Raw genomic sequence first — 19,537 nt, forward strand, 5'->3', positions numbered from 1 at the left:
CATCAAGTCTCCCATTTCCTGTCCCAGAGCAGGACACCCCAGGAGTCACATCATCTACCTGAGAGCGTTGTCCAAACACTTCATGAACTCTCTCAGGCTGGTGCTGTGACCACTTCCCTGGGGAGCCTGTTCCAGAGCCCAACCACCCTCTGGGTGAAAAAAACACTTCCTGATATTCAACTTAAACCTCCCCTGGTTCAGCTTCATGTTGTTTCAAGTCCTACCACTGCTCACAAAGAGCGAAGATCAGCACTTGCCCCTCCACCTTCCCATCATGAGAAATGCCTAAATGTTGTGATTGGGCATGGAAATCAGTAGCCCAATTTTCAGAAGTGCTTCCAGATATTTTCAGAAGGATTCCAGCTATTACCTAGTTGGGCACACATTAGCACAGTGACTATCAGCCATCAGCTAGCAATCCTAGCAACCCAACAAAGTCACAAACATGTTTTGTGGTAGCTCAGTCAATTATCGGAAAAGATTAATGGTGTGGGGAAGAATCCCTCAATGACTTAGTTAAGCCATAGGCTGAAAACTGATATGCGAAGAAAAACCCAAACAAATATCAAAACAACAAAACAAATCAAACCAACCTTTAAAGTGGCAAGCATTAAACCCACATTGTTCATTCTTAATTATGGTCTGACAAAGGCTGCTTCAGTTTCTTTTCTTCTGAGATAATACAAATGAACTCCTTAAGGATTCTGAATGTAAGAAAAATACCATCTTTTCAACTTTTTCTAAGAAAATCTCTATGTTTTCCTGTTTTGTTTTGGTTTTTTGGCAGTGGTGATGTTTTTTAAAGGTATTTTTTTGGATTCATGTCTTCCAGAGATAGCAAAGAACTCAAATAATGCAAACACTTCAATGAAAACCTTCTGGTACAACAAGCTCTTGCACATTTCCCCATTCTTTTGTCCTAATTGAATGCTTCCTTCCAGCTAATTTCATTTTGGCTTAACAGCATTATAGGTTTCCTAGCAAAGAATGGTAGGATGTTTTTAATCTCTTCTACCTTGAAACCCACAAAATACTTTTAGTAGCATGTTCTGCTCTATCACAAGCCCACACATGAAAAGCTTTACACAAGATCTAGAAATATATCTGATAGTACCATGCTTAACATGGACAAAACTCTCTTCGGGAGTTGAGCAATCTGCATCTTTTAGAAAGTTTCTACCTGACCTGGTCACTTATAGCACCATAAAATCATTGTGAAATAAAGGGCGGGGGAGTGAGCGGGAAAGACACAACAAAAAAACCCCTACAAAATGTTATCTTATCACAACTAATTAATTCTGACTTGTAGAATTTGTGAGGATTATTTTTATAATCTTACATTTTCAAAAACCTAAATTATTTTATTGCCATTTTAAATTTTATTTCAGATAAACCTTTTTATTAATTCAGTTGACAAAAGTTCATCCAAGTATGAATTGTTAAGCTTTACACAATTCACAATGATGAACAACAGTGTGTGAAGAAACATAAAGCTTATTCAGCTTCTGAACTACTAAGCAAACACACACTGCAGAATGAGATTAATTTTGAGCTACTGCATTTGCTGACAAAAGTTTAGTAAAATCTTCTCCTCCCACTGGTGAAATGCCATCTCTTTAAAGAACATCACTTTTTAAAATCCTGTTAAAAATAGCCATGCTATTGGCTTGTTTTTAAAAAAATAAGTACAATCATTATAATTGGCATTTTCATAGGTAAAGTACTGATCCTTTTTCATTCTGCTCTGCAATAATTGTTGACTTTTCTTTTTCTTTTTAAAAGTTAGCTTTCTAATTTACATTTAATTAAAAGGATTTTTAAATTTTTGTTTTCAAGTTAGAAGCTTCCCAGTAGCATTTGGAGATATTACCATAAGCAAACCAATGTGAGAAAACTTAACACACTTAACTGATAAATCCTGAGTTGAAAAAGAACCACAATGCAGGCTGATCTATTTTCTAATATGTATTGAAATGTATATTCAATGTATATGACGGTGTATAAATTTTACTTGAAAGTTTCAGTGTTTTTTTTACACAGGACTGTTGGTCAAATTCTTTGCATTAAAAAAACCCTGTTCTGTTCTCACAATTTGACAATCATATCTTTGTCTTTTGGCTCATATTTTGCTCCAGAATCCATATTAACCATGTATTTTTCAACTTTGTTTTAGTACCTATATTCTTATTTTAACACCTACATTCACAAGCAAAAGCAAACACATTCACCAGTTCAGGTAAGAGAGGGATTTTTTCTGAAATACTTGAATAGAAACATAGAATATCCTGAGTCAAAAGGGACCCACAAAGAGCATCAACTCTTGGCACTGCACAGGACAGCCCCAAGAATCCAACCATGTGCTTGACTTATCTAAATCCTTCTTTCATTCTGGCAGCCTTGATGCTATGACCACTTCCCCGGGGAGCCTTTAACTTTATGCGAAAAAAAAAAAAAAGAATACTAATACAATTCTATTCCCAGGATTTATGAAGAAATAGTAATAAAAAACACAGAAAAAATTATGTGGGAACATAATGTCCTTATTATTTCTACAGATGGAAACTCTAGAATCTATCAATGCAACCTGTGACAATGTTTAACCAAATTCATTCTGAAAAACACTTAAAACACCTTAACCTAATTAAAACGCTCTGTGTTACAATTTCCATCTGTCACCTATCATCCTACCCCAATGCATGTTTGAGAACACTCTTGCCCTGTCTTCTATATGTCCTTCCTTTACCTAGTTGCAATCAGAAGCTGGCCCCTCCTGACCCTTCTCTTGTTGTAGTTAAAACCCCTTGTTTCCTCAGCCTCTTTTCACACCCCAGGTGCTCTCTAGCCACCTGCCTTCCTGGCAGCCCTGCACAGAACCCGTTCCAGCATGCTGATGTCTTTCCTATAGTGGGATGCCCAAAACTGGATAGGGCACTCAAGGTGTATCCCCAACAGCTTCAAACAGAAGGGATGAATCACTTGTCCTGATCTGCTGGCTGCACCTTCGCTGTTGCAGCCCAAGGTGCAGCTGGCCTTTGCTGCAAGGACACACGGCTGACTCAGAGAATCACTAAGTACCACAGTAATTCAGAGAATCACTTAGGTTGGAAAAGACCTCCAAGGTCCTGAAGGTCTTTTCCTGCAAGGCTGTTTTCTACCTCTGCCTGTGTTGTAACAAGGGGATATTCCATCCCAGATGCATTTGCAAATCATTTATGAATTTCAACTTGATAAAGCTCCATTCAGCCCATTTTTCCAGTCTGTGCAGGTCTAGGTTCCAGCAGCCTCACCTCTTATGAGGTTACTGGATTTGACAATCCTTAAAATTAAATATCTACAAAGACTACTATATATTCTTTCATGATAAGTAGCCTAAATTAGATCAAACAATAACATCTGTCCAGGAAAACTGTAATTGAAGTTTTATTTACTTGACCAACACAGCAGCAGTTGTCTACCTATGTCACAATGCATCCCAGCTATTTCTTCAATGTTCTTGAAATGAAGGATCTGATAGGTTTATCAATTAGACTTGCTGTACTTTTATTTTCAGTGAATTTTCAAAGATTGCATCTACCTAAGGAAAACAATTTTCCTGGTAATTAAGTGTGAATAACATATAAATTTCTGAGACCGAGAACTTGACTGGAAAAAAACATTTACAAAGCAGGTATGTTTTACACGTTATTCAGTTTATTAGACCGTTTTTTTGCCACTTGTAAGATACAGAAACTTCAGCATATTGCTTCAGGCACTCAGGCACAAATGCCAGTCCATTCAAGAGACTTTCAAAAACAAATAGCATATCACTTTTACCAATTTCAATAGCAGGTAGACATTCGGTTGAGAAAAAGTCTATTGCCTGACCGATTTGCAAATGCTGTGTTCAAAGAAGAAAAGTAGGCTAGGCTTGAGCTACGCTCCTCATTTTGAACACTAAGGCTTTTTCAAAAAAACCCCAAAACAACAAAAACCCAAAGAAACTGCTCAAAACAGTGCCAAAGACTATGAAACAGGAACTTAAAATTTTAAGGATTTGCTAACAGTACATTTCTTTAATATGTACTTAAAATTATCAGAGACACGAACTCTGGCACCTAATTGCGCCCCCCCCATACCAAAGGGAGTGACAGACTGATAGATCTGGCCCAGAAGGAATAAGCACTTCAGCCAGAGGAAAGGAGCAGCATAGAACATGACTTGTCTCCTTATGGAATGTATAACGAAATTTTAATACTCAGCAGGCTGAGTAACAAACAGTTCAAAGTTTGCCAACAGGGAAACTGGGGAAGGGAAGAGTTCACGAGTTTTGTCCTAACTCATGGTCTAAGCATTTTTTTCAGTTTTATCAGAAGCGACTTATTCTGCCTTTGGTTCACATCCAAGTACCTGTTCCTGAAAATAATACACTCAAGTCCTTTTTAGCAAAATTCGTATTGAATACAGTCCCCAATCCCCTTAAAAAATAACTACAGTTCAAGTATATGTCAAAGAATACAATGCTAAAGAAACTTTCTCAAATCTGGATGACCGCTGGAAAGTCAGCAGAGCAGTCAGAAAGATACTTGACTTCATTTTGCATTTGCGTTAGTTCTAAGCCCCTCTAATGAGGATTTAGAATTTTTTGGACAGAAGATTACTCATTTAATATATATGGGATAAGCAACAACCCAATAAGAACAGTATTAGATTATTATTTATTTTCACCTTTACATCACTTGCCAAGTCTAAGGACAGTCATCTAATAGTAAGCTTTCAATGTTATCTTCTGCAAAACAGTATTTCAGGTATTTCTTAAAATGTTTTTCGTTTAAATGCTAGAAATTGCATATGTAAAATATTACAAGGGCAAACTACAGAAAATTTGTATAAAATTGCAAACTGTAATGCAATTGCAAAAATTTGTATAAAATCTCTTCTGTTATTCGATTCCGTTATTCTTCTGTTATTCACAGACAGATTAGCAGTCCAATTATTAAACTTCTTGAATAACTGGAGTCTCAGAACTCATTCCAAGTCATCTGACCTGGATATCATTGATAACTCAATAGTATAAATTTATCAATGAAAAAAAAGTTCACCAAGGAAACATCTCCTGCACAACAAGAAATTTCCCAACCTTCATACCACTGACTGGAATAATCCTAAAATAGCAGCAATATTTAAAAATACCTCAGTATTACTCAAATATATTTCAGATAAAGTTCTTGAAATGCAGTCAAACTATATGTAAAATTTGAAGTGCTAGAGAAGTACACTTGACATGCCAATACAGGCTGTGCTTCAATAATTTTAAGTAACTTTCTCTAATGTTAACAAGTCTAGATGGTGACATTGTATAAAATAAGAGTTTATCTTAAGGAGTTAATTCTCACTTGATTTATTAAGAATGCTTACATTTAAGTCAACTTCATGTACAGCTTCTGCTGAATTAGTGAAAGATTTTTCTGACTACTGCCATTTTTAACTGAACTTGAATTCCATATTTTTGTTACATCTTTGGCATTCTACTGAATAATTATTTCTTACTTATGGAAAAATCAGTCACTTGACTGAAGGGTAGTTTGAATTGCATAAACTGAAAAAGTGATCAATGCTCTTTGTATTTTTGCTACAACTATCACATAAAACTTTGCACTAAGCTTGGCATGTTATACTTAATATTATCTATTCATATTTCCACTGATAAAAAAAGAACACATGCCTATACAACTTATTTTTTTCTCAGTTCTTGAAACTCAAGTACCATCATCTTCCATCTATTAGGTTCACTGAGAAAACAAAGAAACACACTTATCAAGCAGCTAAAAAAATGCAAAGCCTTCACTTCCACTAAATTCACCAAGAGATCAGTTTTCTTTTGTTACAATTTCTTAAATGCACTTGTTATCCTCCAAACAATGTACCAGAAAAATTTATTAAAGTAAACCAATGTTTACACAAAGAAAGGGACTTATATCTCCTCATGAAGATATACCTGACATTTTGAAGGCAGGTCAGCAGCTTTACATAATTCATTCTAAACCTTTTAATACCTTGAATGATAAAAGTATGGTTAAACAGGGTCACAAAACTTATCAACACATCTCTGCAATTAGGAAGCTAAAAATCTTCAGCTAGAAATTACAGCTGTATTGGTGGTGGAAACAAGTTGCTGATAATCCATTCAAGCTCCAGCAAATCAAGGAATTCCAAATGTGACTACTATTTCGCTACTGAACAAAGAAGATACAAAATTACAATAAATTTTCTTTTTAAAAAGCAGGTCATAATGTAAATTTTCAAACTCTACTTAAATCTCACGCTCCCTAATGTATATTATTTTTACAAAAAAAAAATCAAACTTGTTCTTGGTGATAATTCAGAACAGCAACAAAATTTAGTAATTATAAAGATCTCAACAATTTGTACATTACCTAATGCTGCTCATGCTTCCAGTTTCTGATCCAAGCTTACATCTCTCCAGCTGGCTCGCCACAATCTGACGTTCAGCCTCAAGTTCTCGAGTCAGTCTCTCAAACTGCAGCTCCTGAAAAAAGTAAGTTAAACATTTTGCTTTGACTTCTCTTGAGATTAAGAAGGAATTTCAGCACATAAAAATGAAATTTGTGCAAGAATTATTAGCTTAATATCTTATAACAAGGTTTTGTTTTTTTCCTTTTTTAACATATTCAAAGTTCACACCTACTTATTCCTTCCTTTATTCTAACGATGTATGCCATAGAATAAGACTGTATCAGGAAAGGAAATTCTAAATATATTAAATAATTTAGCCTAGAGAGTTCATGCAGCTCTCTCAGTAACATAGAGATCTTAGCAAACTGACCTGTGATCACAAATAAGTACAATTTGTGTTACTGAAAAAAAGATACTAAATTCTGTGGATAAACTAATTTAAGTTTCTGTGCTTAAAAGGATAACCATCACAGTATACACCAGTGAAATAAATTGGAAGGTGTGTTGATACGGCCTGGGTACAGCTTAATTTCTGCAGCTAATGATGTGCAGAAGGGAAACTCAAGTAGTTTTGGACAAAAGCTGTGCTTAAATTCCTACCACTAATTTAATTTATTTTCTTTTATTCTATCAAGGAAACCAAACCAGTCCTACCAGATGAGATTTATCCACAGAGCTTATAAAGTGGTATTTTTCATACACAAAAGATTATTTTTTTATTAAACAGAAAAAGGAAAACCAATATAATTAAAATCCCCACCATTTCTCAAAGGGTTACAATCCTCACATATTGGAGCACTAGTTTTATGAAATAAAAAAATTAAATACCTGTAGGGAGTTATGGTTATTATAAATTCGTTGAGTGTTGCTGCCCTTTCATTTTGATCAGTAACATTGCATCATTTTCATAGGTAAACAAAAACATCTCTCCTGCCCCCTTTATTTAGGTTTGTTGAAGGCTCAAGGAGAAATATCTTGAAACCATTTATTAAATAATTCCCTTATCCACAAAAATGAACCCAATATCTACTTCTCCCTCTTTTTTTTTTTTTTTTTTTTTTTTCCAAAACAACCTCCCTGTAATGCAGAGGTATGGGAGGGAGTCCCTTGAATAACTCCCCAGCAAGGTCCTGCTGGGCAGAACAGCACTGGAACTTACTGCAGTAATGACTTATGCCCACCAACTGACATTGAAGGACTTAGTTTTTGAGAGAAAGGAAGAAATGGTGGAAGTAGAGTAGGATTTGTAAGTGTTCATTCTAAGTCCTACCTAAAACCTCTCACCAAGTAATCAGGGGTAAATAAAGGCATTAAATTTTTCAAATCTCTGAAATGAGGCAAATGATAACTGAAATGTAAGAAGGAACTGGCTGGTCATCATTCTGCTTAATCCAGCTGGATCATTCCCCTTTGTTTCTCTTGCTATTGTCATGGAATAATTTCTGAGGGGAGACATCTACATAGGTTACATTCAGCATGAAATAGCCAATGAATACTTAAATGGCCACTGACTATGTGACAAAGCCTGCTTAACTGTGAATTTATTATTCCAAACAAATCTATACAGAGTACAAGAATACCACTGAAAGTCAGATTGGTGTAAAGACCAAAACATCACTGTTCATTAAATCAATAGTTAATAATATTCTCTGCACATTTTTGTAGAGTGCAGAAACAACTTTTTCACTGTTGTCTGAAAATACGATTAACAAAAATCGCCTGACAATAGTCATCTATTTCATACATGCCTTCTTCACAGACAGCATTTCTCTCACCTAGAAGAATCAATTGCCTGAAAAGCTGAAGAGACAGTTTATCGGCTTTCCAATAGTTATTATTCAAATCTGGGTCTTGTTTGCATAAAATAAAACCCTTAATGCAGAAAGGATTGTAATAGAAATATTACTAAATTGTTGAAGAATGAAAAATCAAAGTAGTACAGTATTTGCCATGCCAGCATGCTTAAATCAAAGTGTGTAAGCCTGGAGAAATTTTGAAAGTATAAAATACCCAAGAAAATCTAACCGAGCATTATGTTTACTTTCAAAATACAAGCAGAACTTTAACACCTATTCTGTGCCACTGCATTTTTTAAGACACTTGATTCTATCACAACGGTGCAAATTTATGTGTTTAGGATAGATTTTCACCCAGTCAGTTCAGCTCTCACCATCCCAGGTGAGGCAGGTCAGAAGTGCTCTTTGCCATGGCTCAGCACGGGCACTTGCCTAACTCGCCCCATGAGAAGGTGCAGCTGTCCCCTCAATGCTGCTAAGAGAATGTTAAGTACCAAGAACTTGGGAACAAATGCTCCTCACTCTCTATGTTGTCCACTAGCCTTTTTCTAGACAAAAAAGTGCAGCTCCTTAAGTTCTTCACGTCTAGTAGGAGTGCAAACAATGGCTCTCTAGTTTCTCCTTTTGTCCATGCTATCCCAAGCCAAATAAATACAGAAATGCCCCAATCCTATTTTACTGAAATACTTAAAAAGTAAATATTATTTTGCTTTTCTTTTTTCCTTAATTCAGCTGTCTGGATTGTATGTCTTCTCATATCTTTTCTATGCTTTCTATTCCTTCAGTTAATCACACTGGTTGACAACTTTTCCAGAAACTTCTGCATTGCCTCAACAAATACCCTTTTGCTATGATTATTTTGTCCCCAGAACGTTTTCTTTTGCTCATTATTCTAGTCTCCAAAATATACTTTTCTACTCTTCACTCTGTCATTTATTTTTCTTTCCTACTTACTGCTTTGTGCTCTCTTCTGCCTTCCATCTTTCATTTCCTAGTGCATTTCATGACTCATCCTCCACTAAATCTCTTTCAGTCCTATTACACAAAGTGCTACTCCAACAAATGCCCTAAACTGATTGGTTTAAGGAGTTTCTGTCATTCTCTCTCTCCCTGGTTCCTTGAGGAAACTCTTCTGTTCTTAAGATGTTCAAATTGATGTTTTCTGGTTTCACTGCCCACATTATTTAAGCTCTGCCCTGCAGAGATGACTAGAAAAGGGCAGTTGTATCTATATTACTCCTAAAGCAGGAAGCAGAGATCTACCTGATCACTTAAGCAAGGAATAACCTTGGGTTTCTAATACATGAAAATGGCTAGAAAACATGAACAGGAACTTCTTCTTCACTACTAGCTTTTTAATTGCTACTATTTCTTACTTAATTATCTTCTGTCCAGTGCCACCAGAAGTCAGAAATGAAAGGAAACAGAAGGTGGGGAGGTGGGATATGTGCAGAGCCAAACAATTATAACTTCAAGAATTATCCTCTACATTAAATTTAATAAGCAGTTTCCTTTGGTATTTCCTCATGCCCATGAAAAAGATGCAGGTCCACAGGGCTGCCTTTGGACTGAAAAAAGGAAAGAAGAATTCAAGTAAGATTTGTGAATCTGTTTTCCCTACATACCAAGAAAACCTGGCAGAAAACAAATTAATAAGCTTCTTTCTCTTTGGGAAGCAGTGAGAGTGACTAATATTTGAATAAATCCATATGTTTCGATTTCAAGCAGCTGTCATAGCGCAAGAAGACAGAAACCAGAAATAGTTTCTGGTTTGCTGACATTTTACAAAAATAATCACTGAACCTGACTCCATAATTTGTATTATTTGTTGTGTTTACAATCATTCTCACCAGTTCATGCCACGTTGTGTTATCTTCACAACTTTCTATTATTTATCTGAATCAAGCTAATCGGAACATCAAAATTAAAAAAAAATTCCTACTCACTGATTATGCAAATGTGTTGTCAAGACAATTGCAGAATGAAGAACAGCAGAAACTACAATGCAACATCAAAATTAATTTACATAATAACATGTCAAGAGCAGCCTCAAGGATTGTGCTGCAAAGGGCAATAATGCCAAAGCAAGTGCCCACGCAAAAGCACTACAAAGTGCAGTGACCAGCATGGCAGTCCTTAGCACTTGGCACCAGGAGGGGATGTGGCAGTGGGAAGCCACCAGAGATCAGAGATAATGATGACAGTAATCCAGAGTAATCACGCAAGAGTGCAACTTGGAAAGGGAGGAACTTCATGATACCCTTATCAAATAGTTTTGAAGTGATACAAAGTATTTATCTGCTAGGGCCTGAAGTAATTTATGTTAAAAAAAAAAAAAGGTATTTGTCTACAACCATGGTGGGGTTCATTTTGTAAAAATATTTCATTATTCCAGAGATGGCAATTCAATGTATATTCATTATCAGCATGAGTTTTGTATTTTATCTATCCTCTGCAGCCAGCAAAGTTTCAAGAACAATATAAGACTTGAGGGACGTCACAACATTTCACAGTGGTCCAGACACTGAATAAGCAAGATGGAAATCTTCACAGCCTTTGGACAAGTTAGGAACTCCTGAGCTCAGGGCACATCTGATGGGCCATCTACTGTATTGACCCATTTGAATGTTGGGAAAGGTAAAATAGGGCAAAAGAAATTTGGCTGATATTTGGAGTTGATCTCATTTTACTTCGTCCTTTACAATCTTAAAGTAATCCTTCAATCCTTTTGCAAAGAGATGTGTATCAATGCTAAGCAAAAGACATAGCAAAATCAGTAGTGACAGTAAAAATCAACTAAAAAAAAAAAACCTTGAAAAAAAAATCTAAATTTAGGCACAAGAGCCTTGCAAAATTATTGGGTTCCTAAGAATCTTTAGGTTGTGACATTAAAAAAGGAGAAGTGCCTAGCTTTTGATTGCAAATACACTATACAAAACCTAATTGGGGCACTGGTGATCATTTGAATCTTCAAATACAAACAAATAACAGCACTGATAATCCAGGTTGGGAATCCCTGGTGAGATGAATACAGTAAACCTGATTACAGCTACACAAATAAATAAATAGTCTCTGAGATTGAAGTCTTTCAGAGGAATATGTTAGAAATCACAAAACTTCAAAAAGTACACAGGTTGTAGAAGTGTACAGCATTGGCTCTACCTTTTTGTAGCCTATTAAACAAGAAAAAAGTTACCTCAATCAACATCACAAGTATGTGTATATTCCTAAGCACATCCTATAGCATCATGCACAATTCCATATACTCCACATCTGTACACTCCACTGAACACCACTACTTAAGAGTCATGTTGGCAACAAACTATTTTTAACCTACAGTATCAAACACACATGAGTAGCAAAAACTGGAGCACTTACTTCCTAAGGAAAACAGCAAAACCTAGGAAAGTCTAACTTGGCAGAAATATAGGGACAGATATCATCAGACATAAACCAGACCTGACAACCCATCCTGTAAATAGAAGGAAAACAAGAATGTCTTCATGCTTTCAAAACAGGAAAAAAACACCACTAGCAACGCCCCTAAACATCTGATACTAAATGTTGTTCTAGAAGCTTCAAAACCGGGCTTTAGAATGTACCAGTCAATACCTTTCACAGTCTCTACACTCTCCATTGTAGGACTGTGTTTTCATTTGTTCTGTTCTTATCCTTTTTCACTGGATTGTTTCATGCTTCCATTATACTGAATAACATGGGGGTGAGGGAGAAAGCTCACAGAAAGGTAATTACATAAGCAGAGAGGTGGCAGATTCAGAAACTCAGTGGTGGGTATGTACGTTTTTGCAGAATCTTAATGGAGAGATGACTGCACCTATAAGCAAGTCCAAGTTTCCACGTAACCAACCGGAAGGAAGCAATTCATACGCTGGAGGGCAGGACTACCATTCAGAGGAACTTTGACAAGCTGGAAGAATAGGCCAGCAAGAGTGTCATGAAGCTCACAAAAGAAAATCAGTCCTGCACAGAGGATGGAATGCCATGTAACAGTAGAGCATCTCCTCAGGAAGGACCTGGGGGTGTGGTGGACAAAGTTATGACTTAGCAGTGCATTCCTGTGGTGACAATGACCAACCTGCACTAACAAGAGAGCCACTAGCAGAACAAGGAAACAATTGAAATAACTATTACCCTTTATTTGCTACTCCTTAAGCCGCATCTCAAGTACAGTGGTTGGCTTTGGACCACCAGGACAAGACATGACGAGATTTTGAAGCAAGACCATGAGAGGGCCACAGAAATGGTCAGAAGATTAAAGCACACATTATACAAGCAGAAGGTGGAGGCTTGGTTTGTTTAGCATGGAGAAGAGACCATCTAGGGAGGATATCTTTTATAGAATCTCCAAGGCTGGAAAAGACCTCCAAGAATAAAAGTCCAACCTTTGACCAAATACTGCCATGTCAACTAGACCACAGAACCAAGTGACACATCCAGTCGTTTCTTGAACACTTCCAGGGATGACTCTGTTCCAATTTTTAACAACCCTGCCAGTGAAAAAATTCTTTCTGATGTCCAACCTAAACCTGCCCTGGCACAGTTTGAGACTCTTGTGCCCTTGTCCTCCCACTGGCTGCCTGGAAGAAGAGACTAATCCTCACCTTGCAATACCCTCCCGTCAGCCAGTTGTAGAGAGCAACAAGGTCTCTACCCCATGTCTCTTGTTCTCCAGGCTAAACAATCCCAGCTCCCTCAGCCACTCCTCATATAACTGACCCTCCAGACCCTTCACCAGTTCTGCTGCGCTCCTCTGGACACACTACAGCCCCTCAGTGTCATTCTTGCAGGGAGTGGCCCAGAACTGAACACAGGATTTGAGGTGTGGCCTCACCAGTGGCAAGTACAGGGGGACAATCACTGCCCTGCTCCTGTTGGCCACACTATTGCTGGTACAGGCCAGGATGCCATCGGCCTTCTTGGCCATTTGGGCACACTCTGGCTCATGTTCAGCTGCTGTCAATCAACACCCCCAGGTCCTTTTCTGCTGGGCAGCTTTCCGGATGCTCTGCCCCCAGCCTGTAGCTTGGTTGTCGCAGACTTCCACTTTAAGGCGATTATAGTGAAAACATCACCAGGCTCTTGCCAGACATATGCAGCAAGCAGACACAGGCAACAGTGACAAGCTGAAACGAAGTAAATTCTAACTGAACAAAAGGTAAAAGAATAAACACAAACAAAACCAGCAATTTAAAAAAGACTCCAAAACCAAATAATACATCAAAGGTAGCGAAACACTGGAACAGGTTGTACACGTAGAATCTCCATTCTTGGAGATTTCAAAAGTCATCTTCACATCTGATCTAACACTGAAGATAGACTTGCTTGAAGCAGACCTCCAGAGTCTCTTTTAACTATTTCCTCCATGATCCTAGAATTGATGAGCTCTGAATATTTTTTTCAAGTCTTTATACCAAGGTTTTTGATTAGATCAGAGGCTACCAAACTCTCTGATCATGATGATTACATAAAGACATATCTCACTTCATGTAAATGCTTGTATTTTATCATCTGAATTTCTCTGGCTTATTCCTTCACCTGATTTGACTGCTTTAGCAATCCCATGCTTCTTCACAAGAGATTAGCATGGCATCTAGGCTATTATGCATATGGATTATTTATGGGATAAAGAACTAGTTTGGCTGATTACAGTGTTTAAAAATAAACTATTCCTTCATTTTTGTGTAAGATTACTTCAAAGTCCCTTTTATATCTTTAACAACTTTTAAAGAAAGAAGGCACTATTTTATTTTCTGTGTTTCGGATCCTGATATAAATATGGTGACAATTGCATTTCACAGGATTGTTTTAGCTCTCTAGGCATACTGCCCTGTTCCTCTGTGAATTGCAGGCAAGCCTTGCTCTCTGAAGGCACATTGCCCAACTGCCTGGACTTCTGTTCCTAGGGAAATTGCATTATTTCTTTTCCAACATAATCACCAAAGTTTTTAAAATTTCAAATTGTCTTTTTTTACCCATTTTTTCTTCTCTCTGTTTTAGGTTCAGCTTCAGTCTTTAAGCTACCTCTTTTCTTCTTCTCATTAATTTTTACATCCCTTGCCAACACTCCCAATGGTTCATCACCCACCATGATTCCTGTGCTATTCCACTTCCTCCCATGCAAACTCCTTCTGTCCATAAAGCAATAAAGTGTAAGTAAAAACTTTATAGTGTTAGGACAGGATTAGGACTACTGTGAGCTTTCCAATGTAAGTGCTGTGCTTCTCCACCCTCTGCAGCAGCAATTTAAGGAGGATGTAAGATTAAATTGACTTTCTGCCTTACTAACCTTGACCTGCTTTAGGGCTTACTGTTATTATTTGCAAAGCTCAATGTGAGAGCAAAACAAATCGTCAAAGTGGTAGGCCTTCTCCAAGGAGAGCAAGAGAAGTAGAGCTGGAGTTTAGTAACAGACCCTCACTCTTCAGTCTTACACTGGCCTGAGCTTGTAATTCTCATTTACTTCTTAGCTCTCCAAGCATATGTCTAAGTGGAAAAGGGCAATTCCATTTATAGTAGCAGCTCTTGAAGCCTGACTTTACATTTTCAGCAAATTTAATATACCAGACAAAACTGTGGACTGATGGTTTTTTACCTTGATTTCCAGTACATATCTACAGAATAATTTTATTGAAGATGGAAGATACTTAATTATACATATATTTGTATAATTTAAAGACGTGAGAAACAAAGGAAGTTGAACAACATGGTCACAAAATGTGAAACTTCTAAAAATGTCTGAGTCATTGAAGCACTAAGAAAGTCCTTTTTGGTTCTGACAACATCCTCAGGTTCTACTTTGCCTTTCTTATCTGATTAGATCTGTGCTCTGTAGGGCAATGTGCCAAGATGCCAGCAATAGCTGCAGAGCTGTAAGAGCACACACCAATATATGTGCACACCAGTGACACACACAACTTCTTGACCAGTCTGTCTACATGCTTAGAGATCTGAAGTCTTCTCCAGCATTTTATTCATGGAGTTCTCCAGTTCCCTTTCTATGTGCCTCTGAACTAGTTCTCCTTCCCAGAGAATACGCATCATCCTAGGCACTGGGAACAGATGGAGAACCAGCACGATAAATCATTAGCTTTACACGTGTCCAAAATGGTCTAAATGAGCAGCCAACTATTCCCTTTCTCTTCTCCTACTTGAATCGAGGAAATTATTCTGGTGAATGTTTTTTTCTTTTGATTTTCCTCATCTTATAAGAAAGACTTACTTTGCAGCATATCCAAGAACACACTCTATAATTTGCAATAATCCCTGAATTTCTGAATTAATTAGGATACTAGGTCTGAATATTGCCATGAGAAGCTATTAAAAAGCTGGTCATTAGCAAGTTACTAAGAGATTCAAGCTATCTAATAAAGAAAGATGGGCCTATTTTTTTAAGACCACCTAGCACATGCATATGAATACCTATAGGATTTTTTTCCTTGTCTTAAAGAAAGATGGGCCTATCTTTTTAAGACCACCTAGCACATGCATATAGGATTTTTTTCCTTGTCTTGAGACTAATAACTTAGAAGCTTGATTTTCTGCACACTTGAGACATGCAGTTTGCTACACTAACTGAATGTGGATGGACTTTCAAATAAATAAAGGATTACATCAAAATTGTAAATTTAGCTCAAATACAGAGATGTTCATAAACAAAAATTCTAGTATTCTAGTTGACAGTACATTGATTAGTCAAATAATTAATTTATTTCTGCTACTAAGTACTCTTAAGTGCTAAGGAAAAAAATTCCCAGCATGGGCTAAAAAAAATTTGAACTCAAGGACTGCAAACCCTTGAGATTTGCACATTTTCTCTCACAGATGATTCTATGGCAGTAGCAGTTAACTTTAATAGGTTTTGAATATTTCCTCTTTTATTATATCTTTTATTACAAAGAAGAGAACTAGTAAAATAATTAGGCAATTCATTCCCTTTCTGGCTACCCTACGGAAATACCACAGTTTCAGGAAATTCCCAACAGATTCATATTGTTTCTTATGAAAGAAAAAAGCAATTAGTAATGAAAATGTTAGTTTTAAGAAGTATCATTATTATCTTATTCTCCTGATTTCTGGTATGAATAGCTCATCTTTTGAACAAAGTAAAAATGTTTTCATAATGAAATTATAGTCTAAAAATCACCTGTTTGAAAACAAATAGGTAAGGAACATATACTTCAGGGTAACATCCATAGTATGGACAAGGATAGGTAGGGAAAGAGCTTAGAATCTGTAAAACAATCTCACTGAATAAAAATTCCTTTTTTGAGTTGACATATGGGTTGATGCAGTATTGAGTTGGCAGAGATGTAGTTTGAAAGATGGGTACAAAATGCAACAGTTCTGGGAGTCTTCAATTACCCCAACACTTGGTACAAAAAAAGAAATAAAGTAACACGACAATGTGGCACATAAGCTGAATTTTGGATAATATCATATATAGATGCTTGGGATGCACAGGAAAAAATTAAATTCTTGACTTGGTCAACAAGATAGTTTCATATTTTGTGGTTGAGAAGCCACCCTAAGTGATCATTCTGTCCTTGAATCCAACATCCCCATAGAAAGCAGAGCATCTGCCAGTTAGGAGCCACATAAAAAGAGAAAATTATAAGAAAAAATATTTTAAAAATTGTTTAAAGCTACAAGTAAAGTATTTATAGATAGGAGGAAACTGATTGTTGGAAGTGTATGATGAATATACAGAATCAGGGCAGTATATCAAGAAAAGGTCAAGATACAGAAAGTTGGTGAGGGCAAAGGAAGCTGTTCCTAAAAAAAACCCTTTTTCTGAAAGTTGAAATCATCTTCAACTGAAGAAAATACAACAGCATAAATGTTGACAGGTTAACCATAAGAAGACAACACAATATGATTTTAAAGGACAAATAGCCAAAAGCATCAAAGCAACAAACACATATTTCTCCAAATGCATCAGGAGCAAGAATCTGCCTGGAGAGTCTGTAAAACCACTGGTGAGAATATAAAAGGGTTCACTGAAGAGAAACCAAATGAATCCCTCATGGAAAATTTTACTATTTTATGGGAAATTCTCATGCTAAGAAATCACTGAGGGAGTCTTATCAGCAGATCTGCCCAAAATTGAAGTGAATAGGTCATGAAACAAACTGACAAAACAACCTGTAGCAAATTGAAGATCAGATGGTATTTGCTCAATAGTTCTAAGAAACTAAGAAATATGCAGCTTTAAACTGTAAGACATTGAATGCAATGCCAGTTTCAGGGAGATTTAGAAGACTACAGACCAGCAAGTCAGATAGTCTTACTGGGCAAATTATCAGAGTCTGTAACACAGAACAGAATTCGTGGCCTCTAACATAAACATGAACAAGTTCTCTAGAAGGCTTCTGCATAGATAAGGTCTTTCTTAAATAGGAAGTCAAATCAGGACATAAATGGTAAGTTCTCCCAGCTGAAGGTGTCCACCAGTGAAGTTCTGATGCCATGTTTCACACTGTTTAATACATACAGAATGACCTGAAACAAGGAATGAGCAACAGGTCAACAAAGTTAGGCAACAATAAAAAGTTATGGAGGACAGTAGGGCTGAACAGCAACAACACTTGACCCTTCTGTATTATCATTTGCTTTGTTGTATCTTTTTGACACAGTGTTGGGGCCTGACATTACCCAAGAAGAGAGGCCGAGTGCCTCAGCTTTTTCTGTGCCATTTTTGATGAACTCACTGGCCCTTAGCAGCAGCAAAGCTCTATCTTTCTTGTACTTCTACTTGCTAACATACTTGCAGAAAGTCTTAAATTATTTTTATTATCTCTTGCTATTTTGAGTTCCAGCAGAGCTTTTGCCTTCCTAATTGCATCTCTGTACACTGAAGCAGTACCTCTCTATTCATCTTTGGAAGCTTGTCCCTTTTTGCGCTGCTCCAGTGCTCCTTTTCTCATTTGAGCTCTTTTGGTAGCTTGGTGCCTTTCCAACTGATTTCTTTTTATGTCTGCTCCTTTTCCTGCTTAGGGGGATAGACTGCTCTTTTGTACTTCAAGAAGCAGCTGCACTGGGAAATCTCCCAACATTCCTGAGCTTCTTTGCCATCCAAGACAGGTTCCCATTGGATCCTTCCTAGAAGTTCCCTGACTGAGTTGAAATCTGCTTTTCTGAAGTTCAGGTCTTTATTTGATCACTTGCCCTCCTCAGGTCTTTGGCCTCTATGCTCTTACTGTCTCTGCAGCTGCTGTTGACATTTTTATCTTCCAACAAGTCTTTACTGGTAAACATTCAGTCCAGGAGAACACTGCTCCTAATTGGTCCATCCACAACCACATGAAGAAGCTGCTCCCAACACACCCTGGAAACGTTCCAGATTGTTATGCACCATCATGCTGTTTTCCCAGAATGGCTGAATTCCCTCATGAGAACCAGAGCCTGAGGCATCTTGGAAGCAAAGGTTTGATCCACATCTTCTTCCTCACCTAGGTCTATAGCAGACACCATGAGATTTCTCTCAATAGCTCTGATTTTGACCCAGAAACACTCTACTGGCTTGAAAACAGATGAAAGAAGATGACTATGTAACAGATGGCTACTACGTACATCATAACTGCACTGGGTCGTGGAAACCTGAAAACAGGTGGCTTTTGAGTATTAGAAGACAGTATCACATATTATGGCCCTGCACTTACTCTTTAGTCAGCATATACTTGATGTCATCAGTGAAGACAGTTAATCTGACCAACAATGGCTGTTCTTGCTAGTGAAACATACATTTATTGCCACCATACAGATACCAGAAAATATAATGTATCAGGTTTTTCTAGAGAAGAATAGATTTTCATCCTTAAAACATCCAGACTGGGAATCCAGGCTATTCTTTCAATAAAACACTAAATAGATTTTACTACTGAGTTCTCAAACAATCAGTCAGAAAGATTCGAGATTTGTACTGCTCATTGTAAGTAAAGTAAAAAATAGAACAATATAGCTCAACAGAACAAGAATAGTTAAATATTCTGGACTGGATTTGTGGTTATGCCTCTGGGAGTTCAAACACACAAGTAACACTTGCTGCACTCAAGAATGACCATGCCTCACTAAGACAATTGTGCTGCTTCCACAATTACAGCACAGATTTCAGTTCAAAGACTACTCAGTTGCCACCAAAATGATGTCGAGGAAACTGTCAGTAGACTGAAAGGAGAGAAACATCTCTACAGGGATGCTCCTTACAGAAGGAATATCAAAATTACTGCTATGATACAATTATAAAATAAGAGAGCCATAGGAATCATTGT

At 37.1% G+C, this 19,537-nt stretch overlaps 1 protein-coding gene across 1 annotated transcript in view; it reads right to left on the bottom strand.

The window, feature by feature from the left end:
- The window catches only part of CTNND2 (catenin delta 2), a 522,107-nt gene that overhangs the window by 390,970 nt on the left and 111,600 nt on the right, over positions 1-19,537 (bottom strand). Inside the window, exon 2 of the mRNA XM_041475907.1 lies at positions 6,414-6,526. Coding sequence (XP_041331841.1) covers positions 6,414-6,526 — 113 coding nt within the window. The remainder of the gene's footprint in view (positions 1-6,413; positions 6,527-19,537) is intronic.

This window comes from Pyrgilauda ruficollis, unplaced genomic scaffold (genome assembly GCF_017590135.1).
Source record: "Pyrgilauda ruficollis isolate IOZ18807 unplaced genomic scaffold, ASM1759013v1 scaffold37, whole genome shotgun sequence".
NCBI classification, from domain to species: domain Eukaryota; kingdom Metazoa; phylum Chordata; class Aves; order Passeriformes; family Passeridae; genus Pyrgilauda; species Pyrgilauda ruficollis.